The sequence below is a fragment of the Emys orbicularis genome, chromosome 1, assembly GCF_028017835.1.
Source record: "Emys orbicularis isolate rEmyOrb1 chromosome 1, rEmyOrb1.hap1, whole genome shotgun sequence".
In the NCBI taxonomy this organism is placed as follows: Eukaryota; Metazoa; Chordata; order Testudines; family Emydidae; genus Emys; species Emys orbicularis.
The window spans coordinates 150,319,171-150,346,048 of NC_088683.1; the positions used below are offsets into that span (position 1 = coordinate 150,319,171).

A 26,878-nucleotide genomic window follows, 5' to 3' on the forward strand; every position below is an offset into this window, starting at 1 on the left:
GCTGGAATTTGGAAAGGACACAAGGTTTAACAGCTCCACTCTTTTTGAAAAAGTGCCATGGGATGTTTCCAATGATTGCAAGCGGACAGGGCCTTGGCCAGGCAGCAAGAGTGCCCCCTAGCACCATGCTGTGGGCCTGGGCCAATACTGACTCAGTGAAGCACTCCCTGTGAGTCTGGAGGCCTCCTAAACCACTGCTGAGGCATGGGGAATGAGGAGTGGGGAGGGGCAGTGCTGTCATGGCATGCATTCAGTCTGTGATATAACTCTGCAACTATGGGTCAGGCACAGCATATGCTGGAGTAGGGTTGTGTTTGGTACTTATGAAGCTGCCATGTCATAGCTTGAAATTGTGGCTACCTGATTTCCTTTCTTCACCTTCTGTCTCTCCCCAGTCACCCCTGTTGTGTGGAGACACTTGTGCTTTGGCGTGGAGAGGCCCTGACCCACCTGAAACTGCCTTGGAACTCTTGAAGGGAGTTGGGAGTGTTATTTGGAGATGGTGGAGTCCCTGGAGAAGCTACATGGATCTTAAGGCTGCCTTAAGGGCAAGGAGAAGAGCAGTAGGAATGGGTTGGCTGTGGCTGGTCTGCCTGTTTCACCTAGCCACCTCACTGGAAGGTAAGAGCAGGTTTTTGTTAAAATAAGCTCTTTCTAAAGCCTGAGGAGACTGAATGGCTCAGGGGGTGCTGGGGAGCAGGCTATGGAGCCTTCAGCATGCTAATCTGTTCTGCTCCTGCTTCAGATCAGTAATGACCAAAATGTGTCCCTCTCTGATGGGTGTTCAGTGTTTTATGAGTTGTGGAGGGTCTTAGTCCAGTTCTTAGTGGGACAGGCATCCACATTCCAATAAGCACCAATAGCATTACTCAACATCCCTGTTGGCTGTCTTGGCAGAGAGAGGCCAAGGTTTGCATTGACCCTAAACTCCCCTCTTGTTCCCAGGGGTAAGGCAGTTGAGGGGGGATTGGTTAGAGTGTGTGGGATGATTGTATTGCTATTGCCCATGTCATGCCTGTTTTGTGGAATTCAGTCTCCAAAGAGCTGTTACTCTTCCCATTGGGCTGCAATCAGCAGCTCTTGCCCTTACGGTTTTTAACCACCAGCCCCAAAATTGCAGACATGAAGGGAATGTTCTACACTGGCACCAGGGGGCAGTTTATGCTGAGCCACTGAAGGAGAGTGGGAGAGGATGGAAGAGGGAGAACAGGAAAAAGCAGGGAGGAGAAGAGAGGCCAGAATGCTGGCAGAGGGAAGGGGAGAAGAGAGAGTAGGTGAAAGGGGGGAGGGAGAGGGAAGAGATAAGAGAAACTGACTGAGGGAGAGAGAGACAGAATTAGAGAAGGAGGGGGTAGAGGTGTTGTAAACAACCCCCTTGTTTGTGCCAAGGAAAATCCCTGTGGCCACATATGTTCACTGACCCGAACTGGTTTGTGATGAATGCTCATCTCTCACTCACACGTGAAAGCCTTTGAAAAAAAGGGAGTTGGAAAGCAGGAGGGAGATGGTGAAAGAAAGACGTAGAGGGAGAGGAGGAGGGGGGAATGGAGGGTGGGGAGATAGGGAAGGGGAAAGGAGGACAGAGACTGGGGAACAAATGAAAGGGAAAATGAAACCCATATCTAAAGCATTGTCATTAAGATCAAGGTCAGGAAGAGACATGTCTTTATATGAAAGAGATGGAAAGTGGGGGATGGGGAGAGAAGAGAAATGGGCTGAGATTTATAATATAAACCAATTTGGTGTGCTGACATGATTTCCTCTGACATTATAATGGAAGCCCCAAGCATGGAGAGGAAGGTCTGTCTCTGCACTGAGCTCACAGGCTGTCCATGTGTCTGAGCCACCAGACCCGGCCCACCCTGACTGAGGGGGCGGAGTGGGTTTCCTACATACAGTACTAGCCCTTGAGACTTCACCAGCGCTTGGGAATCTGCTGGAAATGGATACCATTAACACCTCTAGCCATAGGACAGAAAGGGGGAGGGAGGGTTAGTGGGTTACAGATTGCTATAAGCCATAAATCCAGTTCTTTATTAAGACTATGATTTTTAGTGTCTAGCAAAGTTATGAATTTAAGCTCCCAGGCTCATCTTTTGAAAGTGTTGTGCAGGTTTCCTTTGAGGATGAGGACTGATAGGTCAGATATATTGATCGCTTTGTGAAAAGTGTTCACCCACAGGGGACCTGGTGTTCATGCCTTTTATCATTTTCCTGTGTGAGTTCATTTGAGAGCACAGTGATTGTCTGTGGAGCATTTAATGAACTGAATGAGGTACACCATGTGTACTCCTGGGGGAATTCTGTGCCAAAAATTAAAAATTCTGCACACAATATTTTAAAATTCTGCAAATTTTATTTGTCAAAATAACACTACATAATCACCCCAGTTTTAATTATTTTGGTAATTTATTTCAAAATACCCGTCAGCAAGTATGTCTGTAACAATACAGACACACACAAAAAAACTCCCAGGAGTAGAGAGTTAAAGAAACCCCTATGACAGCCCCCCCCAGCTCAGACACCCGCCCCCTACCCCTCAGAGCTCAGGGATCAAGAGGAAGAAACAGCCTGCTTGTGTGGAGTTCCCTCAGGGTGTGCTAGGATCTGCAGCTGCCGGGAAACCTCTAGCTTCCTCCCCCTCCTCCCATCAGTGTCTTCTATGTGCGAGCTGGGCTCTGCCGGGTCCAGTGGCCCCTAGTGGCAGCCAGCAGCACTGCAACCCATTTCTGTGGGCCAAAAGAAATTCTGCGCACATATTAATTTCTGCAAAATTCTGCATTGGCAGTGGCACAGAATTCCCCCAGAAGTAACAATGTTGTTAGAGGCATGTGTAGAACCCCTGGATCTTGAAAGGTATATTGTGGGGGGTGTTGATCATTGTAGGTGTTTCTGGTAAGTTTGAAAATATAAGGAATATATAATATAAAGAATCTCAAGTCTAATCTTTGTTGGTTTTAGAATGAATACTTTGAAGCTTCAGATGCTGACTGTATTCTTTCTCGTCTCTTAACTCAGTGGTTTTCAACCAGGGGTATGCAGAAGTCTTCCAGGGGTACATCAATTCATCTAGATAGTTGCCTAGTTTTACAACAGGCTACATAAAAAGCATTAGCAAAGCCAGTACAAACTAAAATTTCATACTGACAGAATGAGAAAGTAAGCAATTATTCAGTAATAGTGTGCTTTGTATTTTCATGTCTGATTTTGTAAGCAAGTAGTTTTTAAGTGAGGTGAAACTTGGGGATATGCAAGACAAATCAGACTCCTGAATGGGGTACAGTAGTCTGGAAAGATTGAGAGCCACTGCCTTAAGTGAAGGTGAAGAGATCCTTTTGTGTGTGTGTGTGTGTGTGTGTGTGTGTTTCTCAGGCATTTGAGTTAGATAGATTTAAACAGCCTGAATATGAATCATTTTCCTTCTCAAAGCAGGTTTTGCTTGAATGGTCATAATCCTACCAGTCTACAGTAATGGAAAAGCAGGGCAGACAAGACCTTAATGGATACTGAATAAAAAATAAAGGAAAAAATAGGAAAATAAGTGTTATGGCTTTTGGAGGGAGGAAAAATAATAAAATGTTCAGGCCTTTCCTTTATACATCATAAAGAAGTAAAGAAGAGCAAAAAGTAAAAACCCAATATATATTTTCCTTTGTAAGATCACCTTTGAAAGCGCACTCCTCTGGGTGGAACTGGCCAGGGACTTGCCAAGAAATGGGGGAGCAGCCCTCCCGGGCAATTCAGAATGAACCCTGGGTTCCTTCAGCATAATAAGGAGACACTAGACTGAAGACACTTGACACAGATTTGACACCCTGACACGCCAGCTTCACTGCAATGGAACCCAGTCCCCCTGAAATTTCACAGGTGTAGTCTTAGACTAGGGTAGAACATCTGTAGAAAATTTGGGCAAGGTGTTTTGGAGATGGACATTTTTTGTAGCCTCTTCACTGCTTGAACATTATAGCAGGGTTCTGGAGGCAACCCACTAGAATTAAGGTTGCATAACAGTTTCCATGATAATTCCGTTTCCAGACATTCACAGCTTTGAGAAGCTATTACATTTGGGGGCTGAGATTTCCTGATTTGGTTTCTGTTTCAAGGTGAAAATTTTGTTTCCTTGAAACATTTCACGGAAAAATGTTTTTTTTTTCAGTGAAAGGAAAATGGGAGGGAAATAATTTCTATATTTGCAGCCCTTCCCCTAAGGTGTGGCTCAAGCCCTACCCTTTTCTCCCTCTCACCCTCAATGATATTGCTTCTGGGTTCTTTATCTTGGCATTTGGTGCCTCCACCCAAGGGGGACCATGCTAGTGTCTGGAACACAAGGGCTGCTGTCCCTTGGGAAAATGTTTTCTGTCAAATAATGTAGTAGGAGTGTAGTCCAGTACACAAGCAATAAAATAATTATCACAATCCCAAAAGTAACAATACAGCAACAGGGGTGACTTTATTAGGTAGATGACACAAAGGATAGGGGATAATGAATGAATGAATGGTAGTAACTAGAATAATAAAATATCAACAATACCTTAAACCCTCCCCCTCCCAAGATTTACATGGGCCCAGCCCCCCAGCTCCCTCCTAGCACCTGCCTAGGCAGATAGTGGATTGGAAATCAGTTCTTTACTGGGTGATGCAGCACCATAATCATTGGTCAGCTTAAAACTAACAAGCAAAATAAATAAAATGGGATTTCTTACATGATCTTCACCCCTAGAAGGGTAGGATTGTGCTGAGGCTCCCTGGTCTGGAGTCCACTGGAAAGTGAAGCTGGCTCTCAGCAGCCTGACTAAGGGTATGTCTTCTCTACCAATGTTAAAGTGCTGCTGCAGCAGCGTTGCCCTGGCAGTGCTTTAGCGTGGCTGTGTAGTTGTGGCACCAGCATGCAAAAAACCCCACCCTCACGAGGGGAGTAGCTCCCAGCGCTGGGAGTGCAGCTCCCAGCACTGGTACACTGTCTACACTGCCACTTTACAGCACTGAAACTCGCATCACTCAGGGGGGTGTTTTTTCACACTCCTGAGCGAGAAAGATTCAGCGCTATAAGGTGGCAGTGTATACAAGGCCTTAGAATCACTCCTCAACCTCCTGGGTTGCTGGTCTCTGCTGGTCTGATGCCCTTTAATGACCCAGTGACCTCCCACTGAGTTCAAATTTCCCTTTGGGTAGGAATGGGAAGTTGAATGGGGACCTGCCAGGCTGTGATGCTTCTCTCTCTGCCCCAACAGACAACACCAAAAGTAAAACCAAACCCTTTATCTTTGAGTTCTGGCTTATGATTGATTCTTGATGTAACTTCCAGCTTGTAGCTCAGGGGCGGGCAAACTTTTTGGCCTGAGGGCCACGTCAGGTTTCCAAAATTATATGGAGGGCCGGTTAGGGGAGGCTGTGCCTCCCCAAACAGCCAGGCGTGGCCTGGCCCTCGCACCCATCCTACCCCCCCTGCTTCTCACCCCCTGATGGCCCCCCCAGGACTCCTGCCCCATCCAACCCCCCCGTTCCCTGTCCCCTGACCGCCCCCAGGCCCCCCGCCCCTGGCTGCCCCCTGCCATCCCATCCAACCCCTCCTCTTATTCCTGACTGCCCCCCGGGACCCCCGCCCCATCCAGCCACCCCTTCTCCTTGCCCGCCCCCGGAACCCCTACCTCTGACTGGGGCTCTGCAGCTGCACTGCCTGGCAAGAGCTCACAGTCCCGCCGCCCAGAGCATTGCGCCGGCGGCGCAGTGAGCCTAGGCTACGTGGGAGGGGAAACAGCTGAAAAAGGTCCGGGGACTAGCCTCCCGGGCCAGGAGCTCAGGAGCCGGGCAGGAGGGGCCCGATGGCCATAGTTTGCCCACCTCTGTTCTAGCTCCACCCTGGACTCTAGACAATTTGGAAAACAAAGTCCTGAACCTTTGTAGCCATTGCTGCTGTAGTGCAGGGATAAGTCCTCTAGATTAGTGGTTTTCAGCTTTTTTTCATTTGAGGACCCCTAAAAAATTTCGAATGAAGATGGGAATCCTTTGGAAATCTTAGACATAGTCTGTGGACCCCCAGGTGTCTGTGGACCACAGGTTGAAAACTACTGTTCTATGGTAAAGACAACCTTTCATGGACCCCTTAGACATAGTCTGTGGACCCCCAGGGTTCCTCGGACCACAGGCTGAAAATACTGCCCTAAAGGCTCATTGTAATATGTCAGGAACAACTAATTCCATGGGGGATTACATTTTATGAACAATGCATAAGAAAAACTTGCAGCGTTGTATAATAGAGAGCTACAGGCCAAATGACTGAGATTAGAGTCGTTTTGTCAGTGCAATAGCCCTCCCCAAGGAACAGTGTGCAGTCTTGTCATACAGGAAATTGGTTTTGATTTGACTGAGCTATAAATGTTTGAAAATCATGTACTGTTCATGCAGATTTATTTATTTATTTATTTATTTATTTTGCTAAACTTGGTAAGTGCACACCTAAGGAAAAATGTGTTCTGTATGTGTGAATGGCTAATTATGCTTTACCGTGAACCGTTCAAACTCCAGAATGGCTCCATACCAGACTGGATAACCTTTCCAAATGTTTTGGGCAAATTCAAGATATGGTAAAAAGGAAAATTCTGCTGCTTCAGTAGCATTTCTTCCTACCAAAATGCCTCATTGGCATAAGAGAATATATACCGGGCTATGAGCCCAGGCAGTCCTACATTCTACCCCTATTTCTTACACTGACTGGGCTTAATATAGTGAAAATCATCTTAAGAGTCCAACAGTAATCAATTGCTTGCTGGAGGCGGTCTTGTAATAACCTTGAGAAGACATTATCTTTGAAGCAGTTTCTTAAAGGGCATCTGCAAAGTCAAAAAAATGGGCTCATGTCCTTGTTTGCTTCTTTATTCTGTATAAAGAAGGCCTCAAAGGGTTGGTTTTTTTAAAGAACATTTTCTCTGTTTCATTCTCCTGCTTGTGTTTCATATTAGAAATTCGGGTCCTGTCTAAGCTGGAAGACTCAATAATGAGTAAAGAACTAGTAAAATGATGACATCACAAGAGGCAAGAGTGTGGAGGCTGAGCAGTTGAGAGGGGAATGGATTTTAGTGGGGCTGTTTAAAACGTTGGGAGCTTTTTTGTTTTTGTAAACATCTATTTAACTTTATTGACTAATGAACATTTTGGAGAAGAGAAGCTTGTATTAAAAGTTCAACACCCCTGACCCATCAAATGAAGAGTGAGTGCTTACATTATGCACTGTTTAAGCTCCCTAACAGATGCTCCAGCAAAACCAGAATTGACACTCCTGATATTTCGAAGGCAAAAAACAGGCAGGAAAAAAAATTAAAAAACAAAGACATGAAAAAAATGTCAGGCCACTTTTGTATGTCATAAAGGGCAACCTGACTGACTGCAGTAGGACTATGTAGAAGAGGAAGCACTTGACTCAGTAGCAAATGTTGCCAGGATCAGCCTTTCAGTTGTAGAAGAAAATATATAACACTGTATTACTAGAGGAATAATAGGTGATCATATGATTAGATGGTATCACAATGCATATGCAGAGTTAATTTGGGCATTTAGTCTTAACTTTCCTGACCTCCCTTTTCTGATTCTTTAACTGTGTACAACCTGACACTAACACAGGGATTATTTTTTTACACTGAAATTACCCAATTTTAAAGCTTTTATAAAAGCAAAACAACCGCAACAACAAAGAAAGGAAAAAAAGCAGGGTGGATTGATTTAAATCCAAGTGATTTAAATTACTCACTTTAATTATGATTTAAATCAGCAAGCAGGAAATCTTGGTTTACATAATCTATTTTAATCTTGTTTGCATTTGTACTTTTTAGCTCTTTTCCTAACAAAGGTTAATTCTCACTTGTCAACTATTAAAAGATGTTGATTTGCAACTAAATGTACCCTTTACAATCACTAAATTTGGTACTTTTCTTTGCTAATCAGAGGGTTCACTATTCAATACACATTTATTGAAGCAGTTACATAGCTTAAGACATTCAGATTTTTAATATTTACATTTTTGTATTATATTAGAAAATGGTTAATAATGTATTATTTTCTAGTTGATGATTACTTTTTTACTAATGTTTTATGTTAAGCTGAATTTGGATGGAACTTGGAATTTAATTAAAAATGAACTGAAGCAGAATTTTAATTTTTTTTATTAGTTATGTAAAACTATCTTAAATGTGGTGGATACATAAGAAAAAGGGAAGTTTATAAAAAAAGTAAGTTTTATCTGTAGTTAGTGAATTGTGATTGTTACTCGTCACCACGTCGAACAAGGTTTTAGAACTAGTAGATCTCATCCTGTCACACCTTACTTCGATTCATAGCATGGAAGGGGAAAATAAGCTGTCCTGCTTTTTCAACTCCCAGTTGGTTTCTCAACTTTGAATGAAATAGTCATTTGAACTGAACTAGTTGGAATTGAAATGAGGAAGATATTCTCTCTGCACCTGCAAAAGAGGCTACTACTGTCAAAAGCTGGTTTATCACTTCAACAAACTTTGGTTCCTGGTGCTTAGCCAGTGACTTCCACTTGTTCAGTAGTATGGCTTTCTTTAAAATTTCAGCAACAAACATATAGTGCTTGAATGTTATTATTTTTATTGAATGTAAATATTGAATTACAGTAAAATTAGACCTTAATATAGATTGTGATAATTTCAAATTTAATTTTAAATGGATTTATTTAAAAAAAATAAAAATGTATTTAATTTAAATAACAAAATAGTATTTAAATTAAAAATATATTTTTGAGTGTTTTTAAATTACTATTTTTATCCACCCTAGAAAAAAGGATTATCACTGTCCAAGGCTCCAGATCTCTGCTGGTTTACAAACAGTTTGTGTAAATTTCACAATCTCAGGCCATTTGGCGATCCTGACATCCTTGACAGAAGCTAGCAGAACCCTTGAATGGAGGTCTCTTATGTTCTGAGAAAAGAATACTCCTTAACATTAACAATTTCTGTATTAAAAGATTAGTATTTAGAATTTAACATCTGTATAACATATGCTTAATTACCTTAATTCTTGGAATTAGTTAAATATATGTTAAATTTGTCCCAGTAACTTTCATATCAGTAACATAAGTAGAATATGGGTACAGAGATTCACACTAATTAAAGAAAAAAATTAGCAGCATTTTAAGGAAGGCATGTCCAATAAGAAATCCAACCTCACTAGTCTCATTTGTGTCAATTTAGAACCCCCTCTCATATATAATATGTTCTCTCCTATAACAGGCATATTTATTGCCCTATACTTTGTGTTATTTTGGGACTGCAGACTGTAAAGAAGTCATTTTTATTAAGAGTAAAGACTGCTGCTATATTTGATACTGAATTTATATGAAAATTGCTATTGGTGGGTACGTTTTTGGACTACGTTCATAAGAGCATAAGAGCTGCCATACTGGGTCAGACCATGGTCCATCTTGCCCATAATCCTGTCTCTGACAGTGCCTTGTACCGGAGCTTCAGGGGTAGTGTATAGAACAGGGCAATTATGGAGTGATTCATCCCATCTTCCACGCCCAGCGTGGCAGTCAGCAGTTTAGGGTCTCTCTGAGCATGGGATTGCATCCCTGACCATTTGTTTTGCTTGTTTTATTTACTCATTCTTTTAAAAAATAGCCACTACTATTAGGACATATGATTCAGTCACTACTATCTATCTTATTTCACTGCGCCACACTATTTTCCAGAACTGGACGTATTTCTAAACTGGTTAAAACTGGACTGTGTTATCTATGTATTTTTTACCATAATTTTTCTTATTGCCACCTAAATAAAACAAAGTTTGTAAAAAAGAGACAGCCCAGAGAAAGCAATATTTCAACTTTATTATGACAGTTTGAATATAGGTCACCTGAAAAATACAAATTAGTTCCCCTGCTATTTGAGATGTTGTAAACAAGAAATCATAAAATCGCAGTGTTAATGCTGTTCTAGAAACTTATTTCTGTGAGGCAACAGATTGCAAAATCCTACAGTAATAAATTACTGTTCAGAGGTGTATCTGTCTGTATCAAGGGAACTAAAAAATCCTGTTGAATGTGTAGTATATTCCTGCTGAGAGAATTATTAAAATTCCTATCCTGAAGAGAAGAGAGCTCAACATGTAAAATGTGTAAGTGCTGAATCCTGCGGGCTGCCAGAAGGCAATGGGAGTTTTAGCTACTCAGCAGCTCTCAAAAGATATGCTGAATAATGAAGAGAATGAAATTAAAGGTAGCATTTCATAATGAAAATAATATTAAAAGATGCAACACAAGTGTATCTTAGGCGGCTGAAACAACTCTATGATATTATGTAGATTACTTGAGAACCAGTATGTGATCATGAGATTGTTTTGCAATGCATAGCACAAGAGGCAGTTTTAAGGTGGCACATGTTTCACACTGGTATATTCACTTTGCTGAGTGACCATAATATGAATGTAGTTTCTTACATTTTAGTTTCCTTGTTTGGCTTGCCATGACTCCAAAGTCACTAGGTCTAGGAACTCCCCATTCGTTTTAATATGTTGGTTTTGGCAAGGATTGGTGCTTTTGACCAGAATTTTGGGGTTTGTGGGTAGAATTATTTACTAATTTGGGGTTTTGTGGGAGGGGTCTACAGGAATCCATGATGGGAGAGGGATGGGGCTAGTTTTGGGAGAGTGAGAGGAGGAAAGATCGGGGTAGAGGGGCGGGGAACTATGTAGGAGGAAGTAAAAACAACGAGGAGTCCTTGTGGCACCTTAGAGACTAACAAATTTATTTGGGCATAGGCTTCCATGGGCTATAACCCACTTCATCTGATGCATGGAGTGGAAAATATAGTAGGCTGGTATAAATACACAGCACATGAAAAGATGGGAGTTGCCTTACCGAGTGGGGGGTCAGTGCTTACGAGGCCAATTCAATTAGGGTGCATGAGGCCCATTCTCAACAGTTGACAAGAAGGTGTGAATATCAACAGAGGGAAATTTATTTTTTGTAGTGACCCAGCCACTCCCAGTCTTTATTCAGGCCTAATTTGATGGTGTCAAATTTGCAAATTAATTCCAGTTCTGCCGTTTCTTGTTGAAGTCTGTTTCTGAAGTCTTTTTGTTGAAGAATTGCCACTTTTAAGTCTGTTTTTGAGTGTCCAGGGAAATTGAAGTGCTCTCCTACTGGTTTTTGAATGTTACAATTCTTGATGTCTCATTTGTGTCCATTTATTCATTTGCATAGAGACTGTTCAATTTGTCCAGTGTACATGGCAGAGGGGCATTGCTGGAGGGAGTGTGCACAGAGAAGAGACAAGAGGAGAGTGTAGGAGGGAATGAGCAACATGAGGTATTGAGAGGAAATAAGGTCCACGTAGCAGCTTTTTTTACTGTTTCCCAAATAAATCTACTAAGTCCACTTTACATGCCCCTTCCTACATGATGGGGGAATCAGAGACCGTAATGGGAGGGGGAAGGGGATAGAAGCTCCTATCTGGGAGACATAGGAAGTCACATGGTGAGGGGGTGAAACAGATTGATCAGCAACATGGACCATTCCTGTGCAGTTTGTGAGCTCTGCAGGGACTCCTGTTGCTAAGCAATTCTTAAATGTTTTGTAAAAATGAAAGGAAATTCCTAGCGAAAATCTTTGGTAAATTTGAAGTAATCCCTTAAAAATCTTCCCAATCTGAACAGTTCCTAGTTTGAGTCAATATATTCAGAATAAAGAAGGAGAGAATGGAAATTCCTCTTTATCCCCGTTTCTTTTTTATCTTGCCCCATAATTTGAGAACAAGAGGTGACTATGAAATAAATGAGTAGTCAAGTTAGAATGAATGAGTAGTCAAGAGAATGCATTTTAGGCAGAGTATAATTAACCAATGGAATTCACTGCTGTGGAAAGTCATGGAGATAGATACTGTAGCTGGATTTGGGGGTGGAGGAAGGGAGAGTGGACAGTTTTATGATCAATAATTTGTTGTGTGTGTGAGCTAAAATAACAGTAAGGATAACAAGATAATCAAATCTTATGTTACAAGATTTAAGATTGCTTCAATGATCAAGGAGGGATTTTAACCCAGTATAGAATGTTGCTCAGTTGACTGGAGTTGTATGCGGAACTTTTGTCTTCTGCTAAAATATTCGGTGTTGTCCCCTGCTAGAGATGGGGTACAGGACTAAAAGGATCAAGTGATGTGATCTGATATGGATACTGCATTAGGTAGGATATTGCACTAGAGCAGGGATCTCAAACTCAAATGACCACAAGGACCACATGAGGAATAGTACATTGGCCTGAGGGCTGCATCACTGACACCCCTCCCCGCCCCGGCTCCACCCCCACTCCACCCCTTCCATGAGGCCCCGCCCCTGCCCCGCCTCTTCCCACCCCTTCGCCGCCCCCATTCCAACCCCTTCCCCAAAGTCCCCACCCCAACTCTGCCCCCTCCCTGCCCTTATTCCAACCCTTTCCCCAAATCCCTGCCCCTGCCCCGCCTCTTCTCCGCCTCCTCCCCTGAGCGCGCGGCTCCCTGCTCCTCTCCCCTCCCTCCTGGAAAGCGAGAAGCACCTGGAGGTAGGCAAAGGAGCAGGGACGCGGCGCGCTGGGAGGGAGGGGGGGCGGCGGGGGAGGGGAGCTTGGCGGCAGGGACGGCTCTAGGCCTGCCAGTTGCTGTGAGGGCGGCAGTCAGGCGGCCTTCGGCGGCGTACCTGCGGGAGGTCCGCTAGTCCCGCGGTTTCAGTGGAAATTCAGCAGCGGGTGCGCCGAAGCTGCGGGACCGGCAGATCACTCGCAGAAACGCCACCGAATCCACGTGACCGCGGACTGCCCGCAGGCGCGCCACCGAAGGCCACCTGACTGCCGTGCTTGGGGCGGCAAAAAACATAGAGACACCCCTGCTTGGCAGCCGCAGGAAATAACTCGGGGGAGCGGGGGGGGGGGGGGGGCTCGGGGAGCTTGTCGGGCTGCAGCTAATAACTCCGCGGGCTGGCGCATGTTTGAGACCCCTGCACTAGATAGATTGTTGGTCTGATCTAACATGGCAGGAGGCTGGATTTCTAGCAGGATCTACTTTCCCTCCATGCTGGGGTACTGGACTAAACAGAGCGGTGGTGTGATCTGTGTTGGTGGAAGGCAGGATCCTGGATGAGGTAGGCCACTAGTCTGACTAAATGTGGCAAGGATGCAGGACTAGATGGGACTATTGATCTGATTGAGGACATGCAGCCATTGAGAGTGGGGAGGAACAGGGGAAACACCGCTGTGCTTGTAAATGTCCGGCACTCTTGTTGCATACCTTTGCATCGGAGTTATGGCATTGGAGGGCCATTTTCCCCACATGTGCCGTGCATGCGCACACTTGTCGGTTTCTAATGCATCTTGGCTTTTTAAATATTCACCATTGGAGGGAGAGCCCTGTCAGCGCCAGGCTGCATGTATCCGTTAGTCTGTGAAATATTCATGCGCTCGATAAAGATTACCTGGGTCACTGGAGAGAAGCCATCTGGGGAATATACTGCCTGCCAGCAGCCCAGAGCCCAGGCAGTTGAACAAGGCTTTTCTATTTTCTTTCTTTCTTTCTTTCTTTCTTTCTTTCTTTCTTTCTTTCTTTCTTTCTTTCTTTCTTTCTTTCTTTCTCCCCTGCCCTAAATCCCCCAAATCCCCTTTTCTTTCTCCATCTCTTCTCAGATTTTCATGCTCTGCGTTTGGGTACACTTAAGCAGAGGAAATGACTCAAACCTGATTTAGAAAATGTTCTTTGTTCATCAAAAAATAAACCCATTGGTTATTCCATCAGAATGAAGCCGTGCAGGTGAAGCAAAGAGATGTCAAAGTGCCACCCCAGTGCCAGATCGTGCCATTCAGGCACTGATGAGTATGGTGTGGTGCAGAGCTACAGCGCCCCAGAGATGGCTTGGGGAAGGATTGTGCCTCATGGAGGAGAGATGTGGCCCTGCTTCCTCCCTGCCTCCTTTGGTGTGATGTGCATCCCTACAAGCATACAAAGGGAGAAATCCCTGCACTCTCTTGATACTGCTGTTGTGTCCTCCTTGGGCTCCCTACTCTATAAAGGCTTGGGACAAGCTCACCTTTAATATTCTTTTCACAAAGTTGTTTTAAATGGTATTTCCTAATTTTTATAGAAAACAAAATGAAAGAAAAACAGTAACAAACAAGCAAACAGAGTTTTAAATTCCAGAACTTCAGAGAGCTGTTGACTCGCAAAAAATACCAGCATGTGTAAATTCGATACAGTGACCTTTCACCCCCTCTCCTTTCTTAGTGGTCTCAGAAATGAGGTACATTGGTAGGGGATATTTGTGTGTGTAGCTTGTGCTGCTGCAGCCAGTGCTGTACTGCTTTGGACCTAAATAGAGGACTTTAATCTCCAAGGGTAATTAAGTCTGGCATCTTCCACCAGGGCTAAAATTACTTAGGAAAGAAATGTAGAATGGTTGCTTGGATAGGCTTGATCCTTGGAGGTGCTGAGTATACTGGACTCCTGGGAAAGTCAATAGGTTGTAAGAGACTTGGCCAATATCATTTAACAGTGGCAATTGGCGGAGCTAGAATTAAAACACAGGCTTTCCGTCTGGTGCCTTAACCACTGGATCAATCTGAATCCCAGAGATCATCCATTGAGTCACTGAATTGCAGACCTTTCCCTAGATCATAGGGGAAAGCTGGGAACAGAATTCTGACTTCCGGATGAGGCCAGGCATTATCTCAGAACACAGATCTCTCTGCGAGTGAGGTGTGTGGGGCTGGAAGCACAGTATATCCCCTCCAGGGGATGAGATGCAGGAAGGAGTCTTGTAGGGAACATATCGAGCTTGAGCAGCTGATGTTTGGAAAAGTACAAAAGACTATTTTTTTAAAAACAGAAATACTTCTGGATACAACAGGAGAGACCTCGGAAATCGGCTGGACCACCCACCCTCCTGATGGGGTAAGTGCTCCCTGGCCCTCTTTCTTCCTCCACCACCTGTGGGAAGGCTTACATAGCCATCTGGGAAGGTGGGGTTGGAGCGGAATAGGTTTCTTTTCCAGTTTTCATTCATACAGAGTATCCAAAATGCTTTATATTGTGCTGAGTCAGATACTGGACCACACAGGCAAAGGCATTAGAAGCATGTGACTGAGAGAGGGGGATACTAGAGCTACAATGTTAGATTCATTTCTAACTCTCTGGGTGTTTTTCCCCCTTCAGAAGTACTCATGAAATCTTAAGCTTCCACAGGGACAGCCCAGCTGAGTCAGAGCTAGGTGCAAGGGAGCTGTGTTTAACACCTTCTCCAAAGGACGCTCTGTCTCTCTCTGTTTTGTGTGTCTCTTCTCAGTCTTGAGATAGGAAAGGCCAGGGCAAAGAGAGGTGTCACCAAGACATTTAGGATGCTAACATTGCACTGCAGTATCCCGTTTCCCCCTAGTACTCTCCAGCAATGCCAGCCTGGGGTACTACCTGCCCAACAGAGGGTTGAATTGAGCTTTGTTTAACGCCTCCACTGCAGGGCAGCCCCTTTAACAGTGCAACAGTCCTTGCTCTGAGTGCTGTCAGAATCAGGCATCAGCCCAAGTCCCAGTGTGGGGCCCCAGCACTGTTTGTCCAAGAGGCAAGTAGAAGGCTCAGATAGAAGGAGCCTGTTGTAAAGATAGTGAGTCCTGGTCCCTGTGATCCAGAGACCTGTGATCATTGTATCCCAGATTTGCCGCATGTGTGAAACCCCTCTAACAACTTCTCCACCTCTCTCTCCACTGCCCATTCATCACAGTGGGACGAGGTGAGTGTCCTGGATGACAAGAAGCACCTGATCCGAACCTTTGAGGTCTGCAATGTGGCTGAGCCGGGCCAAAATAACTGGCTGCGCACTCACTTCATAGAGCGGCGTGGGGCCCACCGAGTCCATGTCCGTCTCCGCTTCTCGGTGCGTGACTGTGCCAGCATGCGGACCGTGGCTTCTTCCTGCAAGGAGACCTTCACCCTCTATTACTATCAGGCGGAAACCAACATGGCTACGCAGGATCTGCCTGAATGGCACGAGGGGCCCTGGACCAAGGTGGATACCATTGCAGCTGACGAAAGCTTCTCACAGGTGGACAGCACTGGGAAGGTGGTGAAGATGAATGTCAAGGTACGCAGCTTTGGGCCGCTCACCCGGCATGGCTTCTACCTGGCATTCCAGGACTCAGGGGCCTGCATGTCACTGGTGGCTGTACAAGTCTTCTTCTACAAGTGCCCAGCTGTGGTGAGGGGGTTTGCCTCCTTCCCAGAGACCTTTGCCGGTGGAGAGAGGACCTCGCTGGTGGAGGCGGTGGGGACCTGTGTGGCGGATGCAGAGGAGGCAAGTACGGCCGGGTCCTCTGGCGTCAGGCTGCACTGCAATGGGGAAGGCGAGTGGATGGTGGCCATTGGGAGGTGCACCTGCAGGCCTGGCTACCAACCTGCTAATGACGAAGGAGCCTGCAAAGGTGAGAGACTTCCTCCTTCCCCCACACTACCTATACCTTTCCCTGTTGGGTCTCTAAGCCACAGTGAGCAGCTGCTTAAAGGTGCCAGAATGAGACCCCTGGAGAGCAAATCCTCTCCCCACCCCAGAGCAGGCATAACAGCAGTGTGTCCTCTTCATAATCAGTGAGTCTCAGCCGTGACTTAGAGGGACCACTTCTAGGGCCGAAGAGGGGGGTTTGAGCCTCCATGGCCCATTTAGGGCTCAGCTTCTCTGCTGAGGCTGCCAGGATATACACCTCTACCCTGATATAACCAACCCGATATAACACAAATTCAGATATAACGCGGTAAAGCAGCGCTCCGGGGGAGCGGGGCTGCACACTCCGGTGGATCAAAGCAAGTTCAATATAACGCGGTTTCACCTATAGCACGGTAAGATTTTTTGGCTCCCGAGGACAGCGTTATATCGGGGTAGAGGTGTAGTGGTGATGTTTGGTGTGAAAAGGGCAGCTGCCCACTAGGAATTGGACTCAACCCCTACTTCATCCTCAATTCACATAAGTTTCAGATTGGGCCTAAACCTGGGCAGTCCTGAGCATTCCACATTCCACACTGAGTTTAAGATTTCTTGACTCTTAACCCTGTGGTCAGTCAGTCCCTTAGATCAAACTGCTTCTTAAGTGGTTTGTATACAATGTAGATTCCTACTGTGCTCCACCCAGCACTGACATGCAGCCACCTCAGCACATAGCAACAGAACACAGCAGTTTAGGTCAATGCAAGAAATGAGAGTAATGTATTATTTAGTTTCAGCTGCGGGGGCAATTGTACACAGAATGTAATCTACTCAAATAAGAAATTGGCCAGTACATTGGGGTTAAGATTCCTGTGGTCAATGCCCAGTGAAAAACGCCATGAGGTTTTTAAAGAACCTTATTTATATCACCTTGTACATGCATTATGTGAAGTGATTGAAGGTGCAGTTAAGATTTTATATGGATATCAATTAATTCACAACCTTATTAAAATATTGTTGTAAATGTAACAAAGTTAAATTGAAAAATTAAAAACAAAGTTTGACGGTTGGGAAATTCATAGTGCAGGTGACCCGCAAAGGAAAAAAAATTGCTCTGTGCCTTTTATTTGTTTCATGTTGTTTTAAGATGGATTTAAAAGGGAAGGCCTATTTCTCCTACTTGTTTTTTATCTTAGAAACAAGTGCCAAGTCCCATCTTTCCTGTTTTTGCTGGAAGGCTTCCTGGCTGACTCAGGGCTTGTCTGGACTTGGAAAACTGGTGCTTTTTGCAATGCAGTTAACTCAGTCAAGCTAGCTAAACTCCATTGAAATTTCCACTTCACACCAATGTAGACAAAGTTTAACACCTTCAGCTTGATTAGACCCACTAACTTCAAGCTAAAGTGTTAAAATGTCTGTGTCTTTTTTACTGTCAGCAATAACTGAAGTGCAGGAAGGTCTGGCCTGGTTCCTCCAGTCCCTCTGTCCCCAGTTGAGCAGTAAGAATAACTCTGTCCAATCTCAAAAGCCCATCTACCATGACAGTGGACTCCAGTGAGTTGCTGTCACTGGCATCTTTTGCATTGTGGCATGCACCTTTCAGGTTTTTGATTCTTCACCTGTACTGAATTCCCATCCAGCAAATCCTCTCCTCTGCCAGGCTCATGGAGGTGTTCTTGTAGACATGTTGATTTTGGGTACATCTCCTCAAATCATGCTGCTTAGTGACCTCACACCAGATATCCACCAGAACCTTGGTGTCAGCCTCTGACCAGCTGGCAACAGGCTGAGAGAAGGAACTCCCAGATGGCATTGCTGTTCAAGTGCTGTGTAGAAATGGAGCAGGCTGCCTGGATTATGGGGTTTAAACATCTCAGTGTATATAAACTGGTAGGTGACTTCTGGTGCAGGAGAAAGGAGTAGGTTTTTAGCAAGCTTCTGGAGGTAGGGACTATCTTTTTGTTCTGAGTTTATACAGTTTCTCACTCCCAGAATAGAGTATTGGGGGAATTGGAGGAAAGCACTGGAGGACTGTCAGGATCTGAGTTAGGTAGCCTGCATCTACACTGCAAAGTGGATGGGTTAGCCGGAGTTAAAGCAGAACTCGGGCTCTAATCTATACCCACAGCCAGGTCAGCTAACTCGGATTTAAAGCACCTCCAAACCCGTCTCAGAGGTTTTTGAGTGGATGGTTTTGTGAGTTGGACTAAAATCCATGTGAGAGCCTGGGTTAACTCTGCAGTGAAGACATAAGCAGTGATGTGAAGCTGGCTTCTAGATCTGTACTGTATATACACCATAATGGGTAATAAATTTCTAGGTGATATGGTATATCCAATATGAACCAGAATCAAAATCAAGTTACTCCAATACTGAGGGTATCCCACTAGCTCTTCTTCAATATCTTTTCTGTTTTTACATCATGGTAGCTGAAAAGACAATACTGGAAGTGTGAATGAGGTATACTTGTTAAGTGTAAGGCAGTTATTAGGGATTAGCTAAAAAATGAGACATATTACATAGTCAGAGCTAAGATTGTTTGTGGAACCCTCACTTTGAATTTCTAGGCTTCCAAATATTTCGTGGTTTTCAAGCAATTAGAATGTTCTGATAAGTTCAATAATTAAACTGGAATTTATTTACAACATTAAATGTATCTTACTAAAGGTCGCCCCCCATCCTGGGATTTTTTTTACCTTTTTAAAAAAAATGTGAAAACATGCTTTAGATTGCTATATTTTTTTCTGATAGACAGCATTTTACTGCAGTTATGAATGTGTTGTAGAGGCAATACAATGGTTTTCAAAAATGGATGACCAAAGTTTGACTCCTGAAACCATATTTAGGCAACTAGCAAGGGTCCTGATTTTCAAAAGTAGTCAGCACCCAACAGTCTCATTGAAACTGCTGGGTGCTCACCCTTTTTGAACATCAGACCACTGATTTAGGTGGACTATGGATTTAGAAGCCCAATTTTAGGCACCCACTTTTAAATATCTTGACCCATATGTTCAAACGAGACATGCATTTCTTAATCCAGAGTGCTTGCACTTAATAGGGAGTTCAAATGCTACAGGCTGTCCTGGAAGAGCATGTTATTTTCTTGAAATGGAATGATTTGGCTGATGTAGTTTACAAATGGTGATGTGTTACCAGATAGTTTATCTAACAAATTATTTGAATTTATCTAAAAAAACTACATGCAAAGGATTAAGGGTTTCCTAAATTATGCACAACCCCTTTAGATTTTACTTCCAGCTTCCTTTTTTAAGAGCTTTCCTCCTCCGTTCCTACATTCTTTATCTTAAGCAATTATGAAGTCTCCTAAGATTCCCCAAATTATTCCCCTCCAAAGGTCTTTGTTAACAATCACTTCCATTTAAATTCAAGTAAATCTGGCTTTTACTTCATGTTGCTCAAACACCTGAAGTGACAGGTCCTGTGAAAGCTCCACTGCCCTGTCTATTGCAGTTCAGTTTGAATGTGTACACTAATGGTGTACCAAACCAGTCCTGAAGGAGTACATTAAATAAAACATGCATACCTTCATTTAGCTTTCAATTAAACATTTCCCTAAACGATAGCATCAAGACAAATAGATACCTTGTGCAATATTCTTAAAACATGCTCATACACATTTCTGAAGGCTAACAGTGACAGTAATAGTGTTAATGATAGCTTCACATTTTGAAAACATTTCAAAATTAACAGAGTTTCTAATAAGCAAGTATGTGCTTTCTTTAAAGATAAGGCAGAGTTAAAATATTTGCTGTTTTTAATCTCCTTGAAGCATATTGAAAGCAGAGGGCTTGCTTATTATGTTTGCATTTTGCCCTTTTCCCTAGTTTATGGTTACGCATTTTCTCTTCCCGTGCTTTCCTTTGAAGACAACCAGGGTACTTCCACAATCTCATTTGGGAAAGTTGCCTAAGACATAGTGTCTGCATTTTGGCCATACTTTTCTACACTGGTGGAGGTTTCTATCACTGCCATCCTTTGTCATATTTCTGATTGGATTTTTGAAGTTCATAAATCTTTCTTGATGCTGTATTGTTTTCTTCAAGTTTTCCTGCACTTCTTCAAGTTTTTGGTATGCACTTTGCCCCAAAGTGAGTCCTATTTCTCCTCTTAAATAGAAAAGATAAACTTGTCTACTTGATGGCTGCCCCAGAAAAGACCAGCTGCCTTTTACTGCCTTTTATTCTTTCAGAGATTAACCTGCCCCATTGAAGGCAACAGAAGTTTTGCCATTGACTTTAGTGGGTACAGGGTCTGGTAAATATAGAGGAAAAAATAGAGTTGCCCTGAGTGGATGTTTCAGAGATGGAGAGAATGAGTTTCCTGAGGGGAAATCTTCAGTTGTATTATTTATAGTATTTATACATCTACAGTATTTCTCAAAGATCAAGGATAATGAAAGAACTTTGTACCACAAAAACTTGCAGGCTTTAGGCTGAGACTGTTTTTACTCTATTATTGGTGAGGCCTCACATAGTTCTGTGTCTCTTTGTATTTGTGTCTTCCTAAATAGAAATAGTTTTCCTCCCAAACCTTGTTCTATCCACTTTTGCAGTTATACATTAACCAGTTAGCCCTTGCTGGAACAAACACTTGGCTCTAGTCCATCACTGTACTCTGAACCTAGGTCCACACAGGTGAGAAAAAAAGTGGCTTTAAAGTGACTGGTCACTTGTTTACAACTGCATGTGGTAACATTAATATTGTAAAAAAGAATCTAGAAGAATATTTTTACGAATATATGTGTAATGTGTATTCAGTTCTGCTGAATCAGGTGTAATGCGTTATTGGGATGGACTAGATTTAAAAAATGAATAAAATATCTCCCAGCATTAGCAACTCTTCGTTATCAATCTAATAATCTCTTTTAATAAAGATGCATTAGCTTTATATATATTTTCCAATATGCATTCTATTTGATTAAAAATGATTTATAACTGCAAGGGATATAATGATGCATGCAATGAGTATTGAGATTTGTTTTGTTTTTTAATTTATCAGACAAAAACTTAGTTAAGGTAGCATTTCTGAAAGCCAGGAAATTCCAGGTTACACTTAACCTCCTCCCCAACACTCCAAAACAACAAATGAACCAGAACAGCTATTCTCTCCACATGGCTCTATGATCACTCCATGTAAAGCTAACATATCTGTAAAGAGTATCTCAGTTGACGTGAGGTGATAGAGATTTCACATGAAATGGGGGTGGGCATTTCTATCTTTATGAAGTGTAAGAGGCCATGTGCTGGTGATGCTCTCTGAATAGGTTGAACATATGTTGTGAGTGGGCAGGTGCATACAGTCATAGTGTAAACAGGTGGATTCCCCATCCTGTTCCAGGCAGGATGTACTCAGTTTGGATATGGTCCAAACCTGCCCCCTTCCTGGGGTTTGCCTTTATTGTTCACTTAAATAACAGAACAAAATACAAACCACAATCTAAGCTTCCTTCTCAATTTAACTGTTCCTAAGGCTTTCCCCTGTGAGATCTTTTTATCCCTGCCCTTAGTTCTATTCCCAGTGAGACCATCAACCCCTTTTACATCCTGGGTTAGAGATAAATCAGACCCCCTGGTCTGGCTGTGATGAATCAGCAAAATATCTCTGCATCAATATGCAGGGTCTTAGAACCTGCCACTCCAATTATTTCATACATGACATGCATCCGACGAAGTGGGTATTCACCCACGAAAGCTCACGCTCCAATACGTCTGTTAGTCTATAAGGTGCCACAGGACTCTTTGCTGCTTTTACAGATCCAGACTAACACGGCTACCCCTCTGATACATGACAATGTTGTCAGTGGTAAAGATGCATTGTGTGCAGGCATATTGTTTTCACATGGTCTCTCTCTCTGTCTCTCTCTCCCTCTCTCCCACTCTCTCTCTCATTCAAAGGTTTCCCACTTGTACAATAAGGATAATGATAGATAACTATCTCACAGGAAAGGATGTTAGGCAGGAGCTATAAGGGAAATGTATTATTACGGTCAGATGGTGTGGCAAAAACTGGGAATTAGAAAGGGTCTGGATCTGAACTTTGATGGGTGTTAAAAATCTGAACCCATATCTGGATGTCACAAATGGCCCCTTTCTTTCAAATAGGCTGAATGAAAACCCTAGATCTGAAGAGCCTGAATGTAGAGATGTTAAAAATCTGGACCTGAAATTTGTGGCTTGAGCCCATCTCAGCTACACAAGAATAGAACTCGGGTGTGCCTGGTGCTCAATACACTAGGCTGCACTGTATGTAGGTCTCTTATTCTATTGCTGGTCCAGCAAGGTCTAACATACTTTTAAGAATGTCTACATTGCAAAGAAAAACCCACAGTGCCGAGTCTCAGAACCTAGGTTAACTGACTCGGGCTTGTGAGGCTGAAAATAACAGTGTAGATGTCCCCCCTAAAGTTGGAGCCCAGGCTCTGAGACCCACCCCCCACTCCAGGTTTCAGATCCTAAGCCGCAGTCTAGTGGGAACATCTACACTACTATTTTTAGCCCTGCAGCCTGAACCCGGTAAGCCCAAGTCAATGGTCCTGGGCTCTGAGACTTGGTGGCGCAGGTTTTCCTTTGCACTGTAGACATACAGTGACTCCTCACTTAACGTTGTCCCGGTTAACGTTGTTTCGTTGTTACATTGCTGATCTATTAGGGAACAAGCTTGTTTAAAGTTGCACAATGCTCCTTTATAACATAGTTTGGCAGTTGTCTGCTTTATCCACTGCTTGCAGGATTCTCTGGAAGAACAGCCCCTCCTTGTGGGGATTAGAACCGGGGGGGGAGGGGCAGCAGCCCTCCCTCCCCCATCAGCTCCCCTAAATTCCCTGTAAGGTATGTGGCTCTGCTGCTACCCAGCAGCAGTTCAGGTGGCCCTCCCCCCACTGCCCTGCTGCTCCTGCCCTGCCCTCTGCCTTGGAGCTGCTCCCAGGAGCTTCCTGCTTGCTGGGCGAGGGGGGGAGAGGGGTGCTGATATCAGGATGTCCCTCTGCCCTCCGCTCCGTACCCCCTCTCCACAAAGCGGAGGAGGGGGACAGGGCTCAGGGACAGAAAGAAGGGAGCTTTCTGGAAGCTGTTGCTTCCTGTCTGAACTGGCTGATCTGCTTAAAAGGGCAACGTACTTGAAGTGGCGTCAGCGTACTTAAAGGGGCAATGCACATCTCTCTCTCTCTCTCTCTGACTTATGCACGCATCCCCCAGCACTTTGGAAAGTCAGCACCTGTGCAGCCGTGCATGTGCTGTCAGGAGGAGGGAGGGGTGCGCTCCAGCTGGATAGCGTGGGCTCAACATCATGTTCAGTTTTTGCAGGGAAGTGTTTGCAGCTACTACCCTGCATCTATTGTGTTTCCTCCCTCCTGCCTCAGTCCATGCTGCCTTGTAGAGTGTGAGGCTACATTAACAACAGCGTATTAACCCTTGAGGGCTCAGCGGAGTCCTAGTTCATCATTTAGCAGCAAGGCATTCCCTGGGAAATATCCCACCTTACTTCACCACCTCAACCAAGCTTCACAATCATTCATTGCTGTGTACAATATTAAACTGTTTGTTTAAAATTGTTTAAAACTTTTACTGTATATGTATATAATGTCTTTTGTCTGGCAAAAAAAATTTCCCTGGAACCTAACCCCCCCTATTTACATTAATTCTTATGGGGAAACTGGATTCTCTTAACATTGTTGCGCATAAAGTCACATTTTTCAGGAAGATTACTACAACGTTACGTGAGGAGTTACTGTACGCATAAAGTCTGTCAGACCCTTGGCATGCTTCTTAAGAGTGGCGGTAGGGGGACTTTGGGAAGTTCATTGGGATCAGGCATTCCTAAATCTCTTTATTTCAAGTTGTTTAATTTCAAGAATATGTGCCCCAGTTCTTTGAAAATAGACTTATATGACAGTTATGATTAAGAACTTTTGCATAAACCATACTTGAAGTTTCTAGGCCAAACCAGCTTTGGAAAGATGATGTGCAAAAAAGCATTCTAAGAATTTACTCAACCTGATGTTCAGCATCTCTGAAAGAGTTTGTGTAGTTTACCCCAAATTTGGTTTCCAATTTTTCTCTGGCCAAACATCACCCGTCCAATACCTGCAGTGGAAAAGAACTTTTTTGACGATTTTATGGCGGTCCAAAAATTGAGCTAATAATGGACAGTTGGTTCCAATCTCAAACACAGGGAGGCTGTCACCTCTGCATAATAACAGTAGTAATAAAGAGCTCAATTCTGCTGTATTTACACTGAGTAGTACCTTACTCCATGAGTAATCTCATTGATTTTAGTTCATATCTGACATCCTGATAATCCGCTTCCACCATTCCATGACAGATATAACAATGCATAGCTCTGACAGATGGTGCAGAGCTGGCCTTTCAATGCCACTGTAGAAATTGTGGACTGAAATTTCATTACAGCTAGGGCTCTCAATTAATCACAGTTAACTCATGCGATTAACTCAAAAAAATTAATGGCGATTAATTGCACTTATACCAATAGAATACCAATTGAAATTTATTAAATATTTTTGGATTTTTTCTACATTTTCAATATTGATTTCAATTACAACACAGAATACAAAGTGCACAATGCTCACTTTATATTATTATGTTTGATTACAAATATATGCACTGTAAAAATGATAAAAGAAATACTATTTTTCAATTCACCTCATACAAGTACTGAAGTGCAATCTCTTTATCGTGAAAGTGTAACTTACAAATGCAGATTTTTTTTTTTTTGGTTACATAACTGCACTCAAAAACAAAACAGTGTAAAACTTTAAAGCCTACAAGTCCACTCAGTCCTACTTCTTATTCTGCTAATCGCTAAGACAAACAAGTTTGTTTACATTGATGGGAGATACTGCTGCCCTCTTCTTATTTACATTGTCACCTGAAAATGAGAACAGGCGTTCGGATGGCACTTTTGTAGCCGGCGTTGCAAGGTATTTACATGCCAGATATGCTAAATATTTGTATGCCCCTTCATGCTTCGGCCACCATTCCAGAGGACATGCTTCCATGCTGATGATGCTCGTTAAAAAAATAATGTGCCAATAAAATTTGTGACTGTACTCCTTGGGGGGAGAATTGTATGTCTCCTGCTCTGTTTTACCTGCATGTTATAGCAGTCTCGGATGATGACCCAGCACATGTTCATTTTAAGAACACTTTCACAACAGATTTGACAAAACACAAAGAAGGAGATTTCTAAAAATAGTTATTGCACTCTACCCAAGGTTTAAGAATCTGAAGTGCCATCCAAAATCTGAGAGGGACGAGGTGTGGAGCATGCTTTTAGAAGTCTTAAAAGAGCAACACTCTGATGCGGAAACTACAGAACCCAAACCACCAAAAAATAAAATCAACCTTCTGCTGGTGGCATCTGACTCAGATGATGAAAATGAATATGCGTCAGTACGCACTGCTTTGGATTGTTATCAAGCAGAACCCATCATCAGCATGGAAACATGTCCTCTGGAATGGTGGTTGAAGCATGAAGGGACATATGAATCTTTAGCGTATTTGGCACGTTAATATCTTGCAACGCCAGCTACAACAGTGCCATGAGAATCCCTGTTCTCACTTTCAGGTGACATTGTAAACAAGAAGCAGGCAGCATTATCTCCTGCAAATTGTAACCAACCTTGTTTGTCTGAGTGATTGGCTGACCAAGAAGTAGGACTGAGTGGACTCGTAGGCTCTAAAGTTTTACATTGTTTTATTTTTGAATGCAGGGTTTTTTTTTTACACAATTCTACATTTGTAACTTCAACTTTCATGGTAAAGAGATTGCCCTGCAGTACTTGTATGAGGTGAATTGAAAAATACAATTGTTTTGTTTTTTACCGTGCAAATATTTGTAATAAAAAATGTGAGCAGCGTACACATTGTATTCTGTGTTGTAATTGAAATTAATATATTTGAAAATGTAGTAAACATCCAAAAATATTTAAAATAAATGATATTCTATTGTTGTTTATCGCAATTATTTTTTTTAATCGCTTGACAGCCCTAATTACAACATTTTCCCCGGAACACAATAGCATTGGGCTGTTCTTGACTGGGTTTTGAGGGAAAGGAAAGCTTTGTTCTTCTTCGAGTGATTGTTCACATCAATTCCAATTAGGTGTGCGCATGCCACGTGCACGGTTGTCGGAAACTTTTTCCGTTAGCAGCTCCCATCGGGTCGGCCAGGGAGCTCCCCGCCTGGAGTGGTGCCCTCATGGTGCTCAATATATGACCCTGCCAACCCAACCCCCCTTCAGTTCCTTCTTACCATCCGTGGTGGCATTGGAACTACGTTAGCTTGCTTGCCTGCAAGTCTTTCCTTAGTCATTCTTAGTTCTTCACAGCTTTTCTTTTGTTTTATTGTTTAGTTTATTATTTAGTACGATAGCTTTGGTGAGTGGGTCATTCTCCCCACA

General features: G+C 43.3%; 1 protein-coding gene across 1 annotated transcript in view; it reads left to right on the forward strand.

Moving 5' to 3' along the window:
• Positions 1-524: 524 nt before the first annotated feature.
• The window catches only part of LOC135882850 (ephrin type-B receptor 5), a 128,898-nt gene continuing 102,544 nt past the window's right edge, over positions 525-26,878 (forward strand). Inside the window, exons 1-3 of the mRNA XM_065409881.1 lie at positions 525-621; positions 14,860-14,924; positions 15,748-16,444. Coding sequence (XP_065265953.1) covers positions 525-621; positions 14,860-14,924; positions 15,748-16,444 — 859 coding nt within the window. The remainder of the gene's footprint in view (positions 622-14,859; positions 14,925-15,747; positions 16,445-26,878) is intronic.